Source organism: Chroicocephalus ridibundus, chromosome 7, assembly GCF_963924245.1.
Source record: "Chroicocephalus ridibundus chromosome 7, bChrRid1.1, whole genome shotgun sequence".
In the NCBI taxonomy this organism is placed as follows: Eukaryota; Metazoa; Chordata; class Aves; order Charadriiformes; family Laridae; genus Chroicocephalus; species Chroicocephalus ridibundus.
Window position 1 is genome coordinate 47,884,264 of NC_086290.1, and position 24,135 is coordinate 47,908,398.

The 24,135-nt window shown below is 45.2% G+C and overlaps 1 protein-coding gene across 1 annotated transcript in view; it reads right to left on the bottom strand.

Moving 5' to 3' along the window:
- Nucleotides 1-24,135, bottom strand: part of GALNT17 (polypeptide N-acetylgalactosaminyltransferase 17) — a 219,033-nt gene that overhangs the window by 153,770 nt on the left and 41,128 nt on the right. The window contains exon 2 of the mRNA XM_063341566.1: nt 10,034-10,217. Within this exon, the coding sequence (XP_063197636.1) occupies nt 10,034-10,217 (184 nt within the window). The remainder of the gene's footprint in view (nt 1-10,033; nt 10,218-24,135) is intronic.

A 24,135-nucleotide genomic window follows, 5' to 3' on the forward strand; every position in this document is an offset into this window, starting at 1 on the left:
CAGATGAAGCTCCACACCACCGCTGCTACACGACGGGGAAATTTGCTCCTGTATGGCTTTTCTACCGGCACAGGTTGCATCCTCCACCTCTGCCAAAACAAAGTACAAGAGAGACAAAACTGGGAGACCAAAGCTAACCAACTCGGAGCCCGAGCGTACGAGGATAAAGGTCACGCAGTTTAGCCCAGCGCAGAACAGTAACACCATTTAAACACCTACTCAGCAGGGTAGGGAGGGAGCTGATCCAATACAGCCAGCCAGATGAGCTGAATTGCTACCAGGTTAAGGAAAAAAGAAAAAAAAAAAAAAAAACACCCACAAACAACCAAACACCACCACCAAGAAAAAAAAAGCCCCAGACCACCCCCCAGAAAAACAAACCCCTTCTGTAATTTTCAGTGACAAGACGGAGATGCCTCGTGAGTTGGGCATCACCCCTCTTTTGTTATGCCCACTCAATGCCTGACTTTATCCGCAGAGACCCAAACGACAACAGACACGCAGCTACCGAGCACAGACGCTTTACAAAGGCTTTTACTATGACTTGAACCCAGAAGATGTGATTTAAGGCTATAAATTTGTTTGCTGCCGCAACGTAGCCACTAAGAGGAGTGCCTAAGGCTTGACACACGTGCAGTCAGCTCCTTTCTCGCCCTGCCACCGCCCCCAGCCCCAAAGGAGCCAGACAGACGTGTAACGGCAACCCCAGGCTGGAGGCACAGGCCGCCTCGTTAGAGGCATTTTTAGACAGCACAGACCATGACATACTTGATGTGAACAGACATAAAACACGAACAGCATCCATACAGTGACGCGTACATAGTCTGCACCTTCCCAATACAATATTTGCCATTGATTTCTACAGACCAGAAGTTTGGGTCCGCACCTGAAAACCACACAGTAGGAAAATTCAGGAATCTTCTTCCCTTTCCTCCTCACCTTACGAACACCGACTGACTTTTACCCACGGGACCTAACACACAAAAATCTCCTCCCACCTGCACAGCCGAACCTCACACATCGATACACATCCCAGGTTTGGCTTTTCATTTCTGCCGGCAACTATTCCCAGATCCCCTCCTGGCCCAGCACACCCTCTGCTTGGCCACGGAAAACTAATGCGTACTTCCTATTGATGCAGCTGAAAACCTGGGAGGTAAATCCTTTTATATCAACGGCGCACCGATTGGATGGAATGATTTACTGGTGATTGGGCTGCAAAGCACCCTGCTTGGAATACAATACGTTCTAAATCATGTTACAGTCTTCTGCTGTCTACACACACTTGGTGCGCGTGAACGCACACCCGCAGGTTCAAGCTCGTTCAAGTTTCCTTAACGCAGTCCTGCAGATTGCTTCTCAGCGATTACTCACTGCTTTTTGTCTTTAAATCTCTGCAGGAAAGGACAAACCTTGCATATCCTTCTGATCTGGCAACAAGCCATTCCATAAACTACAGCTATTGATTTCAAACAAGCTTCATTCACGTCCTCCTCACAAAAAAAATAAAGCTTCACCAGGAAACGAATCGATCTTCATTTGGCTTTTGTAAAGATTATGAACAAGCTTAAAAGAAAGCAAGTGTTGAGGCTGCTATTCATATTGCCACTTCCTAATCACACGCCATTCATTGATTGCTTATTTTAGTTTGTATTTTGCTGATTCAGTTGCACATGTCTTCTTGCAAAAGGGATTATCAATATTAAATCAATTGTGTCTACCCTATGAAGTAGATGGAAAAGCAAACCTTGTTCTATTACCCAAGCACCTTAAAAGACCTAAGGCTGCCTGGTACACGTCGGTGTTTATAGATTCCGAACACAGGCTTCTCATAAACTATTTCTGATGATTAAAGACCTAAAACTTCTCACATTTCCCCACAAAACTTGTTTTTCAAAGCACCTCCCTTATTTCCAGTAACTATTTTTCAGTTATGCTTTATATTTTAGACGTAGGGTATCAAAAATATTCAATTATAATTTAAATACTTAGGGATACACAGGCATTTCTAAATGCAGATGACTTACTCGGCAAGTTCGAACAAGAAACGGTCTACTAAGTTGTAAAAACAGAACGTGCAGAACAGGATTTGTTTTTGTGAGGGGCTCTTGTTCAGACACATCGAAGGGACATAAAAGCCAGAGCAATCTGGAGTGTCACATCCACCCCCCCCACCTCCCCCCCTGTGCATGAGCTATTTCACACCGATGAAGAAAAAAGAGAGTTATTGGGAGATCCTCGGTCTAGGATTTGTTGAACGGCCAGGACTTGGGGACAGCGGGGAGGAGAAGAGGAGGAAAATTCAGTAATGAACTCTAAATATTTCAAAGGATTCATGCTTCGTGCTCCGAAACAAGCCACGGACTGCAGGCCAAGCTCACCCCCCGCCCCAGGTCACCCCCCCGCCAGCGAGCGGCAGCTCCGGGCACCAGCCCTCCGGCAGCAGGCCAGCCCACCTCGGATACTGGAAAACTCAATAAATGAGCTCAGAACCAACGCTGTCGGACACCAGGGTTTGACTCATGCCTCCGTGAATATGCAACCCATTTAAAAAGCTCCCGCGGCAATCGAAAAGCTCCCTCCAATACATGGAAGCACAAACACACCAGCTTTGATTTCTTTGGAAGCCAGCTTAAAAGAAGTGTATCCAAAGCTTAATTTATTTCATTTACTTTCATAAATATAGTTTAGTCAGAAGTATTTATGATAACGCAGGTATTTTTCATTGCTGGAGTTCAGAGGAGCACAAAAGCAAGTTGTTAAATTATACTAATCCCATCCTCTGCCAAAGCGTGCATTTAATACTTATGTTTACATTAGTAAGTGTTTTATAGCACACTTCACCGAGAGATGTCTTCCCTGAGGCATCACCTTCCAAATTTATAAGAATAGGAAATAATTTTGTAGTCGGGAAGGGAAAATCGACAATTAGTGGAGTCTATTGCATAAAAAAAAAAAAAAAATTAGGTACTGTGTATATAAATCCACGGTCACAGCGTTTCAAGATCACACTACGCAGCATAACGATAGTAAGAGAATGCCCTAACAGCCACTAAACGAAAAAAGCTCTTGAGTTGCTTTCCCCAAAGCAGTTTATTAATGACTGAGTCTGAAGAAGATACTGGGACTTATAATCACCTAAGGTTTTTGACACATTTCTGGCTCCACACAGAGCATGCAGACTTGTCAGACAAACTAGACTTCAATGACCTTTACTCTGAGGGGGGAAAAAGAAAAAAAAAAGGGGAAAAAAAAAAAAAAAAAAAAGGACATTGTCCTGCGTCTCTGTCTAAATCCAGAATAGAAATAAAAAATAAACCCCCAAACTTGTCAACAGGCAGTCAGACACTTTCAGCTCTACACTGATTTTCCACAGCTCTCTGGAGCCAACCCTGCCTGCCCACCCGCACGTACCAGGCTCCACGCTGCCCCGGGCACAGAGCCGCCTCCCAGGAACACAGCGGCAGGCACAAAAAATAATCAGCAAATACCAAGCACAGGTGGAAAAGTGTGTCTTTAGGGACTTTACTTGCCCAGTTTTTAAGAAAAAGAATTACTGGAAATCCAATAACAATCTCCATACGCGCATATTGGTATGCTCTGAGGAATAAAGATCAATACCAGTATTTATTCAATAGCACGCTGGTTTGTATTAGTACCAGAAAAGCAATGCAACAATAAATCAGGTTTTTCCATTCGTGCAAACCACCCAAAAGTCACCAAAAGCCGCAGCGCCATCCCTGGGGAGGCAGGCGGCGCACAGGGCCTCCCTAGCACCAGGATGTTCAGATCCCAAGTGCCTCGATGATGCCGGAGAAAGAAAAACCAAACCATTTCAGCTCTGAAGCTGGGTTTGCAAGTGTCTTCCTATCCCTATCAGGGCAGAGAGGGATCAGACTGAGCAGGGTGGCGTGTACGGATAGAAAATATCCGGCGCCCTGTCCCTCAACTGCAAAACTGATCTACTTCTGGTGAGCCTTGTTCTGAGGCACGTTCCCTTTACGCCAGAGCTTTGACACTGACACTTACTGCTTGATTTCTTTACTTGCTCTCCCAGAAAATTTTCAGATGGCATGTTTCCAAGTATTGGAAAATATTACTTTGCCTTTTTTATGGCTTAAGCCATAAAAAGCCAAGGGCAAGAGCATTTTTCACACAACGCTGGGTCAGACCACAACTATCTAGCAGGAGAGAAGACACACAAGTAGTTCTGACTTTTTCCTACAGATGAAAGCATCCTTTAATGCACTCCCACATGCTATTCAAACACCATTTCACATCCAAGAGTCACGTTTCTTTTCCTTCTTACGCTGTCTTGATTCCTCACTACTTTTCCCTTCAGTTCATTGACAAAGAAAAATCACCACATCCTGCCTCTTTTCCTTCCTATTGTTTGTAAGTAGGATTGAAAAACAAAAACAAAACAAAAACCTCTTTGCAAAAGGTAAAATAACGTATTGTGCATGCAAGAGAGAAGAGAGCTCTTTTGACCTCTTTTGTTTGCAATAAATAGCAATGACTACAAATAAACAGTCACGAAACTCTATTTCCCAGCAAATATCACCAGCGTAATTCAAATAGTTTGTTTTGGTCTTTTTAAGCGCTGTCCTCCTCCCTCGCCTCATTTCATCAAGCCTGGCTAAACACCCTAGGGCAGGACATGACCAAGTAACTGGCATAATATCATAAACGCGTGACTGCAGGAATGTCCCAGCTACTCAAAACTTGAGGAAACCAACAATAAAGAGCTCCCTCACTTGATGCGGTGATATTTGCAGATGTCCACCGCCATCTATCAAAAAGAATATGCTCGTTTGGGCAGGGGGGAAAGGCAAAAAGCATTTTGCTCCAAGCAGAGCTTGAAGGAGGTTGCATGCCGTCTATTCTGGGGAAAAAACACGCCACTAAGACAAGTGTGATGCCAGAGGTATGAAGCGGCATCCAGGGCAATCTCCTGCCCAAGTCATGATAGGTGCTGAGAAAGGATCTCATTCCGGCACCTTGGTACAAGAGAAAACTGAGATGAAGGCACCTGCCAAGCCAGGTCTTTTTAGTTCCTATGGAGACTGTCCTGAGCCCCATCAGAGCCAACCACGGGTTGAGCCTCACGGCACAAAACACTGCGGGTCTTGGAGTCTGCAGGGCAAGCCCTGAGAGCGGATATGGCCAGCGCAGGACGAGAACGTCTTGGGTCCAGCACAAGGGAGATGCGAAGGCAAGTGCGGTCTCACAGGCAGGAGACTGAATTACAGGTCTCCATCCTCCTGGACAGTCCTGATGTATCATCCAAGTCACATCCACGTTCGCGACTTTCCAAAGATGTACTCAGTTTTGATTATAAAACCAAAATCCAACTCTTTGGCCCTGCAATACCCCAGTAACCCGAGTGGAGGCTGAGACCCAAAGGCAGCCCCATGGCAGAGGGCAAGGGGCTCTCCAGGGCTGGGGAGATACCCTAAAGGGGGCAGTGCCTCCCGCTACAGCTTGCTCCCTCCACCCCAGGATATGTTCTAGCATCCAGTATGGACATGCTGAGAGCCCCCAAGGGGCACACACAGACCACTTTAAATAAAAATAAAATCAAGAACAGATTTAGTACTTAGTTAATCAAGTTGTCAAAGAACAACCCAAAGTCTTTTCTAAACTGTCTTTTCCAGTATGCTAGGTGAACAGTTGGACTTGATGATCTTAAAGGCCTTTTCCGACCTAAACGATTCTGTATCCCAAAGAAAGACTCTCAACTAGCTGCTACACAGAAATCTCTGGTAATAAAACCAGCTAAAGCCAGATGGTGCTAAAAAGCCCAATTGCTCCCAAGGAAGGCAGCTACAGAAATAAACGGGTGATTCAGCCACTTGAGACACTTGAGTGTAATGACTGTGACTCAACCCCCAAACACACCACTGGGAAAAATTAAAATCAAGTCAGTGGTATGTAACTGTTTAATCTTTCGCAATGGCTTCCAGGTGATGGTACGGCTCTACCCAGGTCACTGCTCTCAGGCCACGTGGTCCAGCCGGTAAATACAAACCTTTTACCAGGCGCATGCTGCAAAAACACAAGAGCAGATGAAGCTCCCGACACACACCGCCAAAGGTCTCCCATGCTTGGCCCGACCCATACGCAGGATGCACAGGGCAGGCAGGAGGAGGGGTAGGGGCTCCTGGCTAGGAAGCCCTCAAAACCTCTGAAAAAATCAAGCCGTGGAAGTTGCTTATCACTTACGCCATTTTTCCTTTTCGCTTTAATATCCTGAGGCTCGCCTGCATGAGGAACAGCTGCTGAGAGATTCACAGCAGCAGGAATATGTCATCTTCACCCAATGATTCAATAGTCATAACAATTGTGGGTATTATTTTTCTTAAATCTACTCCTTAATCCCATAATGCCATAAAATACCACTGAATCAGAGCTTAGCAGGATTCCAGAAAGGAAGAGACTTTTAAAGAGATAATGAGAACTCCACATTTATATTAGATAGGATTGAAGAGAGAGAATCGAGAAGACAGAACGTACCAGATGGGCAGATTATTTCATAGTTTTCCTTAATATGATTTCTTCAACCTGAAGCAGCTGGTAATTCCACCATCAGAGATTAGATACTGGAGAGAATGGACAGGCAGACCAATCTAACGCAGCAATTTTTATTTTCCTGCTACGTGTAGGAGGGGTTCCCATTAAAATCATACATCACAGAATAAAACTGAGGTGCATAAAATCTTGTATCAAAGCGGGGAATGTTAGCAGCCTTTAGGATCCCATGTAAATATGCTTCACTTTCAATAAAGAAAACAACACATCTTCTTATACCCTCCCCATCCTTCATAGGCAAACAGAAAATGCCATGAATTGATCAACAATAAAACTCATGGATCAGCCTTGTCCTTTGCCGCTTTTGCAGAAAATTGAAGAAAATCTCTCCAGCTCATTTTTTTAGAGATTTGTTTAAAAGTCCCGCAGTCTGCAGGCAGCACCTTGGGTACTTCCAATCTAGAAGCAGTAATTGTTTCCCAGAACACGCAGAAATCTCATCTGAAAGTCCCAAAAACTAATCAAACAAGATAGAAGTGTGTCCCCTATGCCTGTCTCATCACCCCACTGTTCCATAGCAAGACTTGAAATAAGGTCCCTTGCACCAAAATGCTAGTCCTCCCTTATTTTAGCCAATGAGTAGCTTTCTCGGTAGCCAAAACGTACTACCGTTACCCGATTCACTCTAAAAGCAGGTTGCATTGCACACCCAGCACAACCTTTCCTACTCAGCAGAAGGCCAGGATCAGTATTAATGAGCTCAAAACTAGGGTCCTCCAGGCACAGGTCCCTTACGGTATCAGTACCACAACACACGTGTCCGTACGATCAGCACTACTTCTTTGGGAATCAGCCCAGCGTAAAGCCCACTACTGCTCGAGTGGCGAATGACAGGGTAGACTTTCTACCTTCCAGCCTAGGCGAGCAGCGTCAGCTTTTAAGAAAAGAAAAGAAAATCCCTCAAATAAACTGCATTTTATAGCCAAAACAAAGACGGTAATCCAAACTACCAAAACCAAACACCACAATTCCCCAATTCAAGACAAGGAAGTTACTCTGCTACTCCTTGCCCTGGGAAAGACCTTACCTTCTCCTAAGCACGATCCTGTATCCAACACCTCTTGGACCATTTTGTCCAGGGAAATTCCCCTCTGTCCTCTCTGCTGCCTCTGGGCAGGGACTGGAAAGGCCATCAGCTGGGACTCATGATGCCTCCTCATTGCCAACATGTGCCCGCTAATCACGCTGAGCAGGGACACCTGCATCTGAACCCTTAGCGATGCTGACCACCAGCTGCAGGGAGTCTGAATACAGAAAGGTTATAAATCATGCCAAATTTCCCCTAAACTCCCCTTGCTCCCCTTCGTTTCAGCCGCAGTCACAAAGAGAGGGCAGGAAAAGGACTAAGAGGTCTGATCCGGCATGGCTCAGCACTCAAGAAAGTGACACTTGATCACAATCATCTGTTTCTCTGAAAAAAGAGAAAATTAAAAGGAAAGAACACATGAGCAACAGACACTGCTAGGAACAGTTCAAGTCCATTGGCATTCTAGACGCCGAACAGCCTTTAGTTGAACCAAACAGGCTTCACTATTATATTTAAAACTAATACAAGCTTTGTAATGCTTATCAGCTGGAGGGTTTTCAACAGTTTTTCCCCACTAATGCCGCAATTTCAAAACCATTTAGGCTCATTTCCTTTGACTTGAATCTATTTTAATCAGAGACCAGGATACTTGACTTAAATGGTTTGTATTAAACCCTTCATAAAACCAGCCATAAAAATGCATGCGCAAAATAGCGAATGGATCTTGAAGTCACAAGTAGAAAAAGCTGAAACTTTTCAAATCCTCCAGCAAATTCAAGCCTATTTCATAATCAGACCAACTGCTCTCTTACAATACCAAGACAATTGAGCCCTAAAAAAAAAAAAAAAAAAAAAAAAACAGGCAATAACCAAAACACACTCCTGAAGTTATTTCATAGATAAAAGACACTAAGGTATGCAGCTGCAGTCAGCACTCACAAATTCCCTCCGAAGTATTAGCCCGGCTCCAAAACGATGCATATTTAAATAAATTGCCATGTCTGCTCTGTCCTCTCCACCACCCTCCCATGAAATGACGGATAGTGGCACGGAGGAAGAATACAATGCAAACCTAAAAATGTCAGAATTAATCCTTTTCTTCCCCCCCAAGATCTGAAAAAACACTACTTCTCAAATTAATTCTCACAAAGTAATGCTGGCTCTGCTAGAAGTCAGAGTTCTGGATGAGAAATGAAAATAAGCAGCTCAGACTCAGGTAACTGCTAGAGTAGGTCTCACTTCAAGGATTTGTCATTGTAGTGGGATTTGCATATCATATAGCCAAAGGTGCAATTTGTTCCTGCAATTCATTTTGTCCAGACGAACCGTGCCAGCAGAATTGGAGGCTGGGCCTCCATTCCTTTGAAAACTCATCCAAATATTTCTGTTGTCAGTGGTTGACAGCCTTGGAAACTCTGAGTGGCTGCTTGAAATTCATGCAGCATGCAGAGAAGTGAAGGAACAAAAGCTCCCCGTGCTCTCACATCCTTAACAATTTGCCAGTACGCTGGAGACATGTAGCTGCATCCCCTTGCTGCATGATTTTCAATGGTTTGCAGATGCCAAGCAATGGCTTTGTCACTGTCCTAACGCCACAGGCACTGGACACGTATCTTTCAGAATCTAAATCTCTCTCAGCTCATTTTTTTATCAGGGATTTCACTCCAGGCCTGGACAAATTGACACTTTCCTATTTTGAGGAACACGTTGCTAGCCGTATCTAAAATTAACTTTCCTAAAGATAAACTTACAGCATGTCTTTTCTCACACTCTTAACAAAATGATTTGGTATCTCGTTTAAAGTCTATTCTTTTGCGGTGCTTAGCAGGTAAACATCACCATCATCATAGAAGGTCATTCTGGAAGAATAGTAGAGAAAGGATATTGCCACCTGAGCCACTGAGCCCCTTCAAAGGTGTCTGCACAGATCTCCAAGAGGAGATCCCACAGCAGCGTCCCAGGAGGAGCACGAGGGCAGCCGGAGAGCCCCGGAGGTCTTCCAGGGACATGAAGGAGCTGATGAGGGTGGAGAAAGGGAGAGTCTTTGCGCACATTTACAGGCTAACAAACACCAAAGGCCAATAGCTCCAGCAAACAGCCCTTTGCTGACGAAAGCAGATGTGAGCTTCTGATCGCATTACTACCACCCAAAATAACGCGTTGCTTTAGGAAAATAAAAAGAGAGAGAGAGAAGAACGGGAAAAAAACTCGCTTTCTTTTCCTGATAAATTGTCTTTGTGAGCTATCTCAGCTTCAGCCAAACTACAGCGGTTGCTCATTACTGAGCATGGCCCTGCGAAGGATAAGGAGGGAAGAGCGAACAGTATCACCCGAGAATATGAAAGCCACCATCACTCCTGGCTCATGGATGATACCTGAACACGTGCACTCCTTCATGGAGCAACCGGGACTTACTTGGTTGGACGATAATCTGGTATGGAACGATCCAGTGAAATTTTCTCACTGAGGTAGGAGTTGTAGCCATATTTCTCATGTGGTCCCTTTGCCTTCTCCTCCTCCTCAGGGGACAGGGTGGCTGGAAGCCCACCTTTACCACGTCCACCATAGCCTTCAATGAGACCGAGTGACTTGGACAGACCTCGAGAGAAAAAAAAGCCACCATCACTGTTAAAATTCATCACCGACATTCCCAAGCTATCAAAGAAACAAAAATAATCTGAAAATCCAGGGTGTTTTGTTTTGATTTTCTGAAAACATTTCAAATTCTAGATGGAATTTGAACGGAGCTGCAACAAAAACGACTCAAGTCTTGAAATCCTTCATGGCTCAGGCACATGATCCTGAGAGCTCTGCCACCAGCGTCCAACTGATAACCTGTCCCAGGGATCTGTGCATTTATTTAGTTGTTAGGAAGGTTATTTAGGCCTCCTTCCCACTCTCAGAGAGGTAATTACATATAAGGTTAGATGTCCCCAGGAGAAGGATAGGTTGAACACAGAATAAGAATAAAATAGGGTTGGTTAACTGCCAACTGAATTAATTTTTGCTCAGTATGAACAGTGAACAGCATACAAATGTTATGGATTTAAAAACAATTTCCCCTCAAAGCTTTCTTATCTTTTAAAGTATAGCATTCCCAGACCTTTATCAAGTGGAATTATTTATTTATATCTGCATAGCTGAAGGAAATAAGCAAAGTTCAAAACGAGCGGCACAAAAAGAGCTATATTGATGATTTGGTGGTGATTGTGGGAAGCCAAGTTCATGCACATGCTATTATTTATTACACAGGACATCTAGAATTTTAATATTTTTCATTAGCAGAGAGTCACACTCTTCTTTCTGTAAGAAACCAAAAGAAAAAACGATGGATGATTTTGTTTGGGTTTTTGGGTTGTGTCTGTGTGTATGTTTGTTTTAGATAAAGACAGCAGAGTATATTGCCCTTTGTTTTAATGGCGGAGCCCTGACTTTGAGAGCAGGACAGGCTGTCATGCCCACTGATGCCTCTGAAGGGACGATAACCTCGAGGTTACGCACAGGCCTTCACGACCCAAGAGCGTGGTCCAGCTCCCAAACCTACCACAGATTTCCATTGCTCTGGACAACACACTCTGCCTCCCCATCTACGAGACACAGATTTAAACACTTTTTTCCATCAAAGAGTAGTGTTGTGAGACAGTAAGAAAATCACCTATGAATGTGAATCACAGTTTGAAGCCTCGAATAGAAATTATTATGATTATTATTATTATTCCTTCTGACAAGGAACCTCTAAACAGCCTTCCCTGCTAGGGAGCTTCTGAGAGTTGATGGAGTCCCTCTGACCGCACTGGGCTTGATTAGATTTTATCCGAGGACAATAACAACAAATCAACCGCAAGGAGCACCCGGCTGTGACATGGGCATGGATTAGATATCCAAGTGGCCTTTTTCCATCTCTAGGCTCGGCCACATCAGAGGAGTAAGTCAAGAAAGCTGGGAAAGGTGAAACTTTCTGGCCTGCAGAAGGCCAGAAGATCGCTGCATGAACTTCCTAACCCCAGAGGGCTGGAGGGACACCCCTCAGCTTGCTTACGAAGAGAAGAGATCCCAATTTCATTTCAGACACGGACTCCAACAGAAATAAAACAGTATTTTTTTAAAAATGTTCTCACAAAGAGACAAGTCTTCTCAAAATGTCTATTTCTTAATCAAAATCAGACCTTTTCTACTCGGGAACGGTTCACCTGTAGATGCATACCTTCCCTCAGGGTACCCCAGATCATGTCCTGCTCCTCGTTACACCAAAAAGACAAAAGGGCTTCCTCAGTTCATCAGCAGAGGGTTTTACCACTATAAACACACACTTTACAACAGAAACTCATTTTAGAATTTTAATTCCTTCTTTTTCACCTTAGCTATGAAAGGTTTCTAGCAAAACCTGTAAGAAATTGTCTTACTGCCATTAATGCCAGTTCTTGGCCAAAAGACCATAACGCAGAGCTGTGAAGTCCTTCCATGGCATCTAGCATGCTCATACTTCTACTATAGCTATCCTCAGGATCTACCAGTTTGCTTTTAAAGCAAACACCTCCCACCAGCCCAGGTTGCTCCAAGACCCATCCAACCTGGCCTTGAACCCCTCCAGGGATGGGGCAGCCATAGCTTCTCTGGGCAACCTGGGCCAGGGGCTCAACACCCTCACAGCAATGAATTTCTTCCTCACATCTCATCTCAATCTCCCCTCTTTCAGTAGAAAATCAGTCCCCCTCATCCTATGGCTCCCCTCCCTGATCCAGAGTCCAACCCCAGCTTTCCTGGAGCCCCTTTAGGGACTGGAAGGCTGCTATATTGGCCCAGAAAGGCCAGAAGTTACACACAGAGACACAATGAGCAAGAAAGAGTAAGAGCATGATCCCATCAGCTTATTTCCTTGAAGAAATGGGCTAAAAAGTAGAGAGTCAGAACTGTTCCCAAGTCACAGACCAAATATCCCTTACCATTCCGGGCAGGTACCAAAGAAGCAGCGCTGAACTGCTGCCAAGAAGTCTCTCCTGATGCCTGCTCCGGCCTATCTGCAGCGATAAACAGCATTAATCCCCCGACAAAAAAAGCTTGATCTTTGGAGTGGATTCACTCCCTAGGGAATTCTGCAAGCTCATGAGATGGTAACGGGCCGCATCACAATTAGATGGACAGCATAGATCAGAGCTCCAAACAGTTGTGAGCTTCACTCATCCTTAAGCCACATTCACCCAACAGGTACCTTAGAAATGAAAACAGGATTTTTTTTTCAGAATCTCCTAAAATATCTGAACTTGGGGACAAAAGGAGTGTGTTGCTCTTATATTGAAGGACTAGAAGGGAAGAAAAGACACGACGTAGAGCTGCTAAGATCTGAGCCACTCCTGCTGAAACGGCCAGACATCGGATCCCCTGGAGACTGACAAAGAGCTGGTTTTCTTCAAGATGATATAAAAATTTAATCTCTACAGCAAAATTATTCCTCGACTGAGTACAGTTATAGTAAATATATTATTCTCCCCTTAAACTAGCAGTATATTTCATAAGAGACAGGAGTTTTCTAGGATAGAGAAAACCTCTGGTAAAATACACTACAACGTGATACACAGCCTTCATTTCTACAGCACCCGGCCAAACGGGCTCCGCAGGCAGCAGGCGCCTTGGGAAGGGATTCTGCTACATGTCAGCCTAGATGAAGGAAAACATTAACCCTACCGATACAAACCTAGAAAGCCAGGGAAGAGGGAAGATTAGCTGAAATTGAAAGGCATTTATGAGAAACAGGGGTCCTGAGCCCTAAAACTGGGGCTGGAGAAGGGATAAGAACAGGAAGAAATAACATAGGTAAGCTTTCCAGAAAAGCAAATTTTTTATGTCATCCTTCCTCATTTGTTTATGTCATCCTGCTGCACGAATTACACACGATGCAGAGCTCAGACTGAAAGGCACGTTCCTGTAGGAGAGAGGAACACAAACCCTTCTTGAGAAGGAATAAATAATACTGAAACGGTACTGAAAAATAAGAGAAGCATAAAGAGAAAATGAAAGTAGATGTCTTTGAAAAGTACAGCTCGTATTTAAGCTAAACACCGTGGATCTTCCAGCCCCCGTCGCTCTCTCAGGGCCGTCCGCCTCTGGCCTCGCATCAGCCAGGAACTTGGAGGCCAACACGAAATTTCTGACTCAGGGAGAAGAAAGCAAAGCTGATGAGGTAAATGGCCTGATACGTGCCACGTGTTCCACTGCGGACACTGCCACTGCCTGACCTCATGGCGGCGATGGGAAAGGACGATACAACAGAGCGGCTTCCCGGGGTGTTTTATGAGATACTAGAATAGATACCAAAGGGCCCAATGTCATAGGTAGTGCTTGAAATTATGGAAAACTGCTGAAGTTTTTAGTGTTGTCCTGCTGATCGCTGCAAATACAGACTATTAACGGGAGGACTCATTAACGATAAGGGTAATTGGCAGACTAACAGGCACCAATTTTCCTTTGCAGCTTTGGTGGAACCGGAGACCTGGGATTTTCTCTTTTCTCCCTGCAGCAGTTTCTACGCAATTTTTACCCAGCCTTTGCTCAGGCCTTTTGTTTATTGGACTAAAAAATGCAAGTTCCTCTGACTGTAGGTTACACGTACGTAATACGTGACCAGGCACTGGCACAGGGAAATGGTTCCAGGAGCGCGAAACACAAGCGGCTCTGCCAGCTTCCTTTGCCCTCGCCGCCTCCCCAAAGCATCCTTATACTGTCGCAAAGGAAACCAAAAGTAGTACGAACGGGACTGGAAAAGAAGAGATCCTTTTCTTGAGGGGAGGGGAGAACAAATACAAATTTTAAAAATGAGTTTAAATACTAAAGTCCAGAGGAAAAAAATCAGTATTCCCCTGAACCCTATACCATTTTATTCAGTGTGAATGCTAGGTATGTTTTTTCCCAGGGCTGACCACCTACCAAAAGCCAGTATATCCCCAAAATCCGATGCTGCTGCAGGTTTCCGACAAATCCCCCTTGCTACAGGACCAATGCTATCACCTTCCATTCCAGCGCTTTTCCAGCGAGCTGTCTTTTATCTGAACATCTCCTTCAGCTGCATGGATCCTACAGAGCTCTTTGGTGTCCTTTGCCATGCAAATGATTTGTTGGTTTACCGCAGAGATGAACACGAACATGGGGACTGGTGAAAGGTGGTTTCAAGAAAATTTCAAACCTCTGGCTTCCCGCTGAATGACAAATGTGAACTCAGAAAAAGCAGCAGATGAATGCTGCCGGGCCCAAGCTTGGCAAGCAGGGATTTTAGCCAGACACAGACAAACTGAAAATACAGAGTATTTTACCTGTAATACAACATATTTCATCTCTAAAAAAGTTCTTGTGTATGTAAAATTATTTGAATAATTCCCACTAAAATGAATTTGTCTAACAGACAATTAAGATTTCACTTAAATAATTGTTGACAGGTGGGTGTGCGAGAATCGGGCACGTTTCCAGCAGCCCAGCCAGGCAAACAGCAAAGCAGGCTGCCTAGGACGGGCACAGCTCCTTGTTATTAAATATATGGGGTGAACATCTGTACCAAGAACGTTTAAAGTACAGCTGCGGTTACATCATTATGGGAACAGTCAGACAACGTCGAGGTTTCTTCCCACCTTGTCCTCTAGGAAAAGGATGGGAGAAGAAAGCAAAGTCAGACTGCACAGAGTTTGAAGGCTTGTTTGAAATATTTTAACATAAATATACATTTATACACGTATATATGTACAGACATACACTTATGCAGAATTGGAGTTTTCTTATCTATATGGAAATGGAAACACGGAAAAATTACCTTCAGAGCCAGAGGGAGGATCAGCACCCGTTGCAAGGAGAATAGAGTCATCAGGAGAATTTCAAAGCCAGACTCGCCCTGTTTAGGCCATGACACTACCAAGTTCTGGTTGCAAATGATAATTTCTGATCAGGATTTGCCTCAGGCACAAAATAACAGAAATCCTTCAACTGGCTGAGGCCGTTCAGTTCAGAGGTATGATTTAGTTGATTCTAAAACCTGGGAGTAGTAGAAGAGATTGGACAAAGATCTTTGCTCCCTCAAAGTCTGAAGATTTTAGTGTCTACGATTCTGTTTCCCGTTTTTAAAATAACTTGTTGAAAAAAAGGCAGGTCTTAGCAACAGAACTGGTTTAGAGTCAGAAAACCGTAGGCTGGGAAAAGCTCTCTGCAGCTCAGCACGGAGAACAGGCAGCGCTTCGATGGAGGACTTACACATAGAAATGTTCAGATACAAAAGACAAGACTGAAGGTGATTTATATCCCAGGAAAAACCCTGGCCACATGTGAAGCACTCCCGGCAATTTCATTAGAACAATGCTCTTCCCAGGCATGTACCGACACAACCACCCCGGGAGATGCCCTGCTGCCAGGAGCTCCCCCTTTCAAATGAGAATTTCAAACCAAGAGGCCAACGGCTTACGGTTGTTAAAGGTTTGTCTCAAGATGACCAATGACACCCTGCTGCCTCCAGCGTGGTCTATGGTTTCGAATGGATCCGGCTTCCCGGTGCTCTTCCCCCTCCACCTCATGCCCCACTGCGAACGGCACCCAGCAGCTGGGGTCTGCACCCCAGAGCGTCCCTGCATCCGCTGTGGGACAAGCGACTCCTGCGACCAGCATGCACTTCACAGTGCTTTTGGGGATGAAATATGCTGTAATAAACCACATCATTACATCAGCAGGTGCAAGATACATGCATTGTAAGAAAGGATATATATTTTGCAGGCAAGGCATTGATAGATTTGAAGCAGTTGCCAAGTAATGGAGTGACATATGCAGCACCAGCAGCTGACTCGCAATTCCAGATAACAGGCTTGGATCTGCAAGGGGGGGATGGATGAAGTGTATTTGCAGAAAAGCTGAAGAAAAGAATGTGTTGTAGCAATCTCACTTGCACATTATGACACAAATACAAATTTATATCTCTGACTAACATATGGGGCCATCATACTCTGGAAATATCTGTGTTATTTACTGGAGAGAAGGGTGGGGGGAAAGGGAAAAGGTAGTAGATCACAAAATGGAAAATCAGGGTCAAAAACATCACTAAGATCATTTAGGGAGACAGCTGACCCCAGGCACACCGCAGCCACGTTCAAGATGTTGAAGAACTCCAGAGAGCTCTACTTTATTAACCCTGCCCAAGGCCTGCTTTCAAGGATTCAATCTTACCGGGATGCCGGCACAACCATTTCCCACCAACACACAGCAGCATATTTCCATGAAGCATTTAGAACAGTCTAAAGCAATCTTCTCACTCTTATTTTAAATTGGCATAAACCATCACAAAAAACCGTCATGCCCAGGGAGCAATAAGAAAGCAAAGAATACCCTCGGTTAGAGGGGGGAGGGGATAATTCATAGAAGAGCACCCAACAGGACCAGACACCAGTAATGAGACCTAATTAGAGAAAGACCAGATGCGCAGCAGAGCAGAGGAAATCCCCCCCCAGCACAGCACAGCATCCCGGGACACGCAGCTTGATCCAGAGGTGATACGAGGGGATTTGTACGGCTTAAAGCCACCGCCTTGGTGAGACGCTCCAGCATCAGCAATCTGTGTTCAAGTTCTTTTGCAAGCCCTTTCTCTCCACCATTGGTCACTCAATGGCTGCAGACAAAACGCTCCCAAGGCTTCTCCCTCTGCACCTTTTTTGTCTTCTTCTCTTCTTAAGACCAGACTAGTAACAACGTGAGCAAGGATGGTTGCTCCACTACGAGCTGTAAATCCGGGAGTTACCTGCTGAGGCTCCGGGACAAGAGGGGGACTCCAGGCACACAACTGCTGCTATGGATGCTCTGCGAGAGGTGAACGCTCTGTACAGCGGCGAGATATCACAGCTTCTCCTCACGGTGACCGCAGCAAGGTTAAAGAGCAACACTAGAAGCTTTGTCCAGCAATACATCTGCTATGAGTTAACATACAGCGATCTAAAACCTGATGCGGTATCATAAGAGTCTACATTTACTGTATTAGTAGCCTACCAATGCAATATAACATAAACCACGGCAGGACTTCGCATTAAAAATCTGATACTGTTCCAGTAACATCAAAGATCAATTTAGGGTGCGTCACCATTCACAAGAAAGACAAGGTCCCTGGTCCACACACCTAATGCTGTATTGATTCAGCAAACACCTAAGTGCCAGCTCTGCACTTGATGGGCTTTGCTGAAGCACCCGAGCTATTCCCATCCACGCCGGCTGGCTCCGTGCCTACCGTAGAGCTCGGGACACAGGAGCTTGAATGAGAAAGGCCAAGGGCAAAAGCCATCTTGCATATTTATGCTGGTCAGCCGTGAGCCCGTTTGGGTGATGAATTAAGCAATTGTCTGCAGCTTTATTTTTAGACAGCAGATTGCAATTCAAGCAAGTACAAACTATCTTGCTTTCCCGTTTGAGCTGCCTGGCAATCAGTCTGGCAGGACACGTGGCTCCACGCAAGACCTGCAAGAGACGATGGCAGGAGCAGCAGGGATGGCAAGAGCAGCTTTTCTGCCCAGAGAGTTATGGATGCCCCATCACTAGAAGCGTTCAAGGTCAGGTTGGATGGGGCTTTGAGCAACCGTTCAAACTAGATGATCCTTAAAGGTCCCTGCCAACCCAAACCATTCCATGATTCGGTGATTCTGCACTGAGGTCTCCTCATTGATTTTGAGACCCAACCCAAGCATCAGAAAGCACAAAGGAAAATCAGGATACATTGCTCATTATAACACCTTCTTCGCTATAGGCAGTTTAAGAAGTTCCCAAACTCTCCTGCCCTCAGCAGCCAAACATCACCCCTCTCATTTGTGCTGATGCAGTGATTTGTGGGGCCATCCTGCAAACTCTTCACCCCCAGGCAGTCATTCCTACCAGCCACTCCCAGAAACCCACGGTCGAACAAACCTTTTGTTTGACTCCGCATTGCTGCTTTATACTCCAGTGTAAAATTTCACTTCTTTGGGCAATGCAGTCCATTGCCATCCCCATCACGACCCCTCTGCACCCGGGCAGAGCTGCTGCTCGGGCACAGCACGGAGGTGCTGAGCCGCAGTGCCAGCACAGGACCACGCAGCCAAAGGTGAGGAAACAAGAATCGCTTAAATCTATCTTGTCCCCAGAGAAACCGTGACCACAGTTACACCTGACATGGTACAGGGCTACCCTGGGAAACCGGAGCAGAGCCACAGGAACAAGTATGGAAACAGGAAGAGAAAAGAACCCACAAAAACACAAGCAAACATTTTTTTAAACCTCATTCAAAGGTTAAAAATAATATTTTGCACTTTTATTTTCACAAGGAATCTGTTATTTCCAGATCGCGTCTCCATAACAAGCTGTTAGTGTTTGTGGTTTCTTTAATGCATGTTCTTGCTTTCCTGTTTATAAAAACATATCCTCTCTCTATAGATTAGCCTGTTGGAAAGGGGAAAAATAAGTTGCCATTTGGTAAGGAAGGAAATGAAGAAATACCACGCTATAGCACAGACACCATAAACACAAAGCTGCCTACTCCGTTTTGCGTTTTATGGTTATGTGATTTGGGTTTATGGTTATGCGTTACAGCGTGCAAACCACCTCTGCCCCACGCACGGGGCATCCCCTGCGCAAAGCCACTGGGAGCCAGGGAAGGGGAAAGGGCGGAAAACTGGAGACGGTCACCAAAGCCCTGCACCAGGGCAGGCTGTAAAAACCCGCAGCAGCTGACGAGGCCAACCGAGGAGCTCTCTCCTCCTTCCCTACTTCCCACAGGACTGGGGAAAGGAAGCAATCCTGGGTGGTTATTTTTGAGCCATGGCCCCAAGCAGAGTACCACGTCACTTGGACAACGTGCCAAAAATGTTGGGAATCAGTGGAAAAAAAGGTGTGTGGGACTGTATCCTGAGAAACGCCACTTTTCAGAGGGGTCCTCAACATGCTTCCAAGTTTCTCTGCAGGGGCGCTTTGATCCATATTATCCCTCCCAGGGCTACCCTAAATCTGCTCATTAAGCTATTCTTTAAAGACCAACATATCAGAGAAGGGATGACATTGCCCACAATAGTCAATTATAGGTAATTATTATGTTAGCATAGCTGCAGAAAGAGAAACTCAGGGTTAATATCTGCATCTTCAGCACATGCTTCTTCCTCCTTAATTGCGTTTTACTGAGCTGTGAACTTACTACTTACTTTTTAAGGTCAAGAAAGTCTATTTTACAGGGTTTTGCTTAGCGCATTTAATTTCTTTTATAATACTTGTTCTGGCTGTGCTCAGATGCTGTTCTCACTCAGCGACCGAGCCAATTTGCTGCTGGTTTACTGGTGCGCATTCAGTGCTCTCAGACATACAGGACGCCCCAGAGAGCTGCTTTTGCTCTTCAAATTTCTTCCCATCTGTTTGTGCTTTGCAAATAGGTCATAGGGGTGACACGCCATGACTTGCAACATCGAAGGACAGAAGTAAAGGCAGTACTTCGGTCAGCAGAGAGAAATTTTCTCCACTGCGATGCCTTTATTCTTGTACACATCTGCATTCTCCAAACACAGCCACTATTAATGGATCTGAGGCGTTTTTTGTAATATATGTATTATTGTGATGAACAGACGAGCACAATAGATACTCTTAGATAACACAAACTGGAATTGCTCTAGTATGTCTTAGTCTCTATGTGGTGAAGGCAGAGCTTTGTTTAAGTTCAAGTACTTTGCTACCAAACCCAAGTTACTGAACTTGGTGAAACTATTCAAGTGCTTAAGTAAAGCACAAGCTTAAACGCTTTGTCAGACAGGGGTCTCAAGGAAGGAAAATTGGAGCTTGCTCTCTACTGTCAATGCAAATTTATGAATGGTTATGCTGTACAACATCGGGAACAATTCCTAAGAGGCCACAGATCTGTGACTATTTAACTTTGTGTTTCTATAGAGAGCTTCTGATGATAGGCACTAAGTGCTTTAAAAACATAATTAATGCTCAAAGCACTCCTGAGAGGGAGCTAAATATAAGACTCAGATTTTAACCTACCTGAAGTACGACTGTCCTCGCTCTTTTCATAAAATACTTGGTACAAGAGAGTACATGGAACAATAGGGTCTCGGTCCCATTGTGTTTGGCGCTCCAAGAGAACACAAGAGACAACACACCTCACTCCTTTTCTAGATGGTCAAACACAGAAAATAATTTGTACAAGGTGACTTAGGCAGAAAAGATCAGCGTTTAGCGACAAAATCTGAGTTCTCAGATGAAATGAAAGAGCTCAGTACCTCCAGAACAACGTGCCATGGCAGGGTGGTTTCCTCCAGAGACCCCCCACACCAAACGACAGGTAACACTGATCGCATGGCAGCTCGACTTTCACCACCTCACTCCAAGAGCCAACCCCTGGGTTGCATGGCTGATTTTGAAGGACCAGATCAATCCAGTGGGCCGGCCTCAACCACTACAATGCTTGAAAGGATTCCATTTTTTTGCAAAAACAGAGTGTCTGTAGCCTTTTTTTGAGAGCAATGCGTTCAATTAAAATGATGACAAGAAGCCCCAGAGGTGGAGCAAGCGCTGAGGATTGCAGTGTCTCCGTGGGCGAGCCTCCGTAAGCCTCCTGCCCTGTGGCAGAGATTCCCACACATCCCAGGGATGTATCCAGCGCCACCAATGTCAGGACAACGCACGCTTGTCACTGCTTTCTGGTCCCCAAGTGAAAAATAAGAGGCCTCACAAAGCACGGCTTTTGACAAACCTCCTCTCTGGGAGGACCTGTCCTGCGTTTGCCATATGGTGCCGCGACTTCCCAGGCAGACGTAATCCTCATCTCCATTTTCTCTCCCAGCCCTCTAGCACTCTTCTTTGTCTTTCCATCTTACCTTCACCTTATTTCCATCCCTTAAAGCTCCTGCTGATCAGGGCAGTCTCCCTTCTACACCATATCCCTTGAACTCCTCACGGTCCTCGCCCCTTACCGGCCCCCTCCTGTCCCCAGGACCGCACACGCCATGCCAAGTCACCGCCACAACTGCCCCGAAGGAGCCAAGATCAGGCCACAGGCTCCCACGAATATAAATTAATTCACCCCTAAAAACCGTGCTAACGAGTAACCCCATGGCTCCCCAGCACATAGGAAACAACTGTTCTTTTTGTATCGATCCTTACAGTTTAAACAAAAATTAAATGCCTTGCCATTGCTTGTTCTAGTCATGCAGGGAGAAAGGCAAGTTGTTAAGGATAGATTTTAATTAATCCCAAAATTCACCATCTTAAGCAATTTGGGAAGTATCTTGCAACCGCTCAAACAGTATGTTCTATCTTCCTCTTGCTCTTCCATCTGTCTAGGGAGAAATGCAATTAACACCCACCTTGCAAAGCCTGCCCTCTTCACCCTTAAGCAGATTAAAGGACTTAAGGGGAGAAAAAGGTTGTACAATACCCAGGGTCACCAACCTCATTTAGCAGCTCCTTGCCGTTCCAGGTCAGGTTTACCAGGGAACCAGATTCCCAGTGGAAAACACTGCTGCAATGGACATCGAGCTGCCAAATCCTGAGCCGCAGCTCTTCACTGCTCAAGCAGGTCCTGGAGGTGCCATCAAAAAGATGCCCCTTCTCAGGAAAGGGGGGTATTACTTTACAATCCCCCAAACGATTACAAATCCAATGCTTACAGCACAGAATGAAAACCAGACCTTACTGGGAGCTCAGGGTAGACGAAGGGAGCTGAGGACCTCAACCAGGGACATCTTCCCCTAGCAGGACAGGGTCACATTCTCCCCTGACTCACACGAGGGCTGAAGGGGATTGTTTCTTTTCCCCCACTCCTTCCCAAAGATCCTTTCAGGTTCTGCCACTTCTGTTCTTCCTGCCCGCCACGACAAAGCCTCCCACACACCCCAACTCTGCAGAGATTAGTCTTCTCCTTGGGGAAATTATTTATTTATGAGCAAAATGCGGCTCCCACTTCAGATGCAGGTCAAGAGAAAAAACAAAAGCATTACATTCATTTCTCCCATGTTTACTTATTAAGGATATACCACCTTTTGACAACACCTGAGAGTAACCTGGGTCTGCAATTCAAAGAGAACAAGAAACGTTGAGCGGGAAGCGAGGAAGGGCAGGGAGCCACTCTCAGAGCTCATCTTTTGGGCTTAAATTTTCAGTTTGCGGTACACACTCTCATCCAGTGGAATGTGGAAGACCAAAATACTATAAGCACTTGCCCTTCAGGGGTGCTTTCCCAGTATGGACTTTTCCATCGCCCCACAGGTTCTCACCTCTGCTTCCGCTTCGAGCACCAGCCGCTGCTGCAGCAACCCTGCACCCACGGTCCTCCTGCACTTCCAGTCCACAGACCCATCCACAAACCCTACCTGTGCACCACCCAGCCCTTCCTTTCCCTTTTCCTACACTTTGTGTACCACAGTCCATCCCTCGTCTCAGGCATCTCACCTCTACATGTCTTCAAGGTCCTCAGAAACACCCTCCAGTGATATCAACATGCTGAAGCACCTTTTTTTTTTTTTTTTCTATCAGAGAGGGGAATACTCATTGCTATTAAAGCATCTAATGGCTGACAGCTTTCATCCCTCTTCCTCAAAACTGATCCTTCTCACTTGAATCTGCCATGTGAGTTTACCAGCAGACAGTCCCGGGTACCAAAAACCTTTTATTCTACGTAACCATGCTGAGCATAACGTCAGGCTGCTCCGGATTTATTCTTCTGGATGCACTCTTACTCAGTTTTCGAATTATTGATAGAAACGTATTACCATCAGAAACCCAGATTCCAAACTACCAAGTTGAAAATGTTCAGAGGCTGGTGCTGATTTGGCATCAATCCTCCAATTCAGGTATGCACTTGGCTGGAAACAAAGACTGCAGCACTTAAATCTGAAATTTGGAGTTGAACTTCCTAACTCTGCGAGAGCTTTCCCTGGAGGAGGCGCAGAAGGAACCCATGAACCTGATGCGCTGCAGGTGCCTTGCTGGCTCTGCATGAACTTAAAAGCAAGCCATTAGATGAATTTGCATGAGTAAAAGTAAGTTATATGCCTCACAAACCAAAGTCATGATCCCTGAGTGGAAGGGCATGCGGCTTGCAACCTGCATGACAGCACCTGAAGGCACTGCAATATTGGCAATTACTCTCCATACCTTCTTCTACAGATTAAAACATGTATCTGAACTACTGAACCTAAGTTGCTAATGGCTTCGTAGCAGTCTGACTTCACAGGAGTCCTTCACCTTATTTCAGTAAGCCTTAAGATGGATTCCTTTTTATCTCAAACTGACCAATTTGCCGAGGGTCACTACCATTTGGAGCTGAATACCTACTGAATCTCATTTCAGATGCAGGAGAAATTCTTTCTGTGACACATCACCCCCATTACCTACCTGTACCCGTTATCACTTCTTGAAGGTACAAACCTATTTTTGGTCCCAGGAAAATAAGAAGCAGTTTGAACCAGGCTTTTTCCTATGTGCATGCAGATGCTTAATGAGCTATGCTGGGGAGGGAAGGGAAGGGGAGAATAAGACAAAGAAAAATTCAT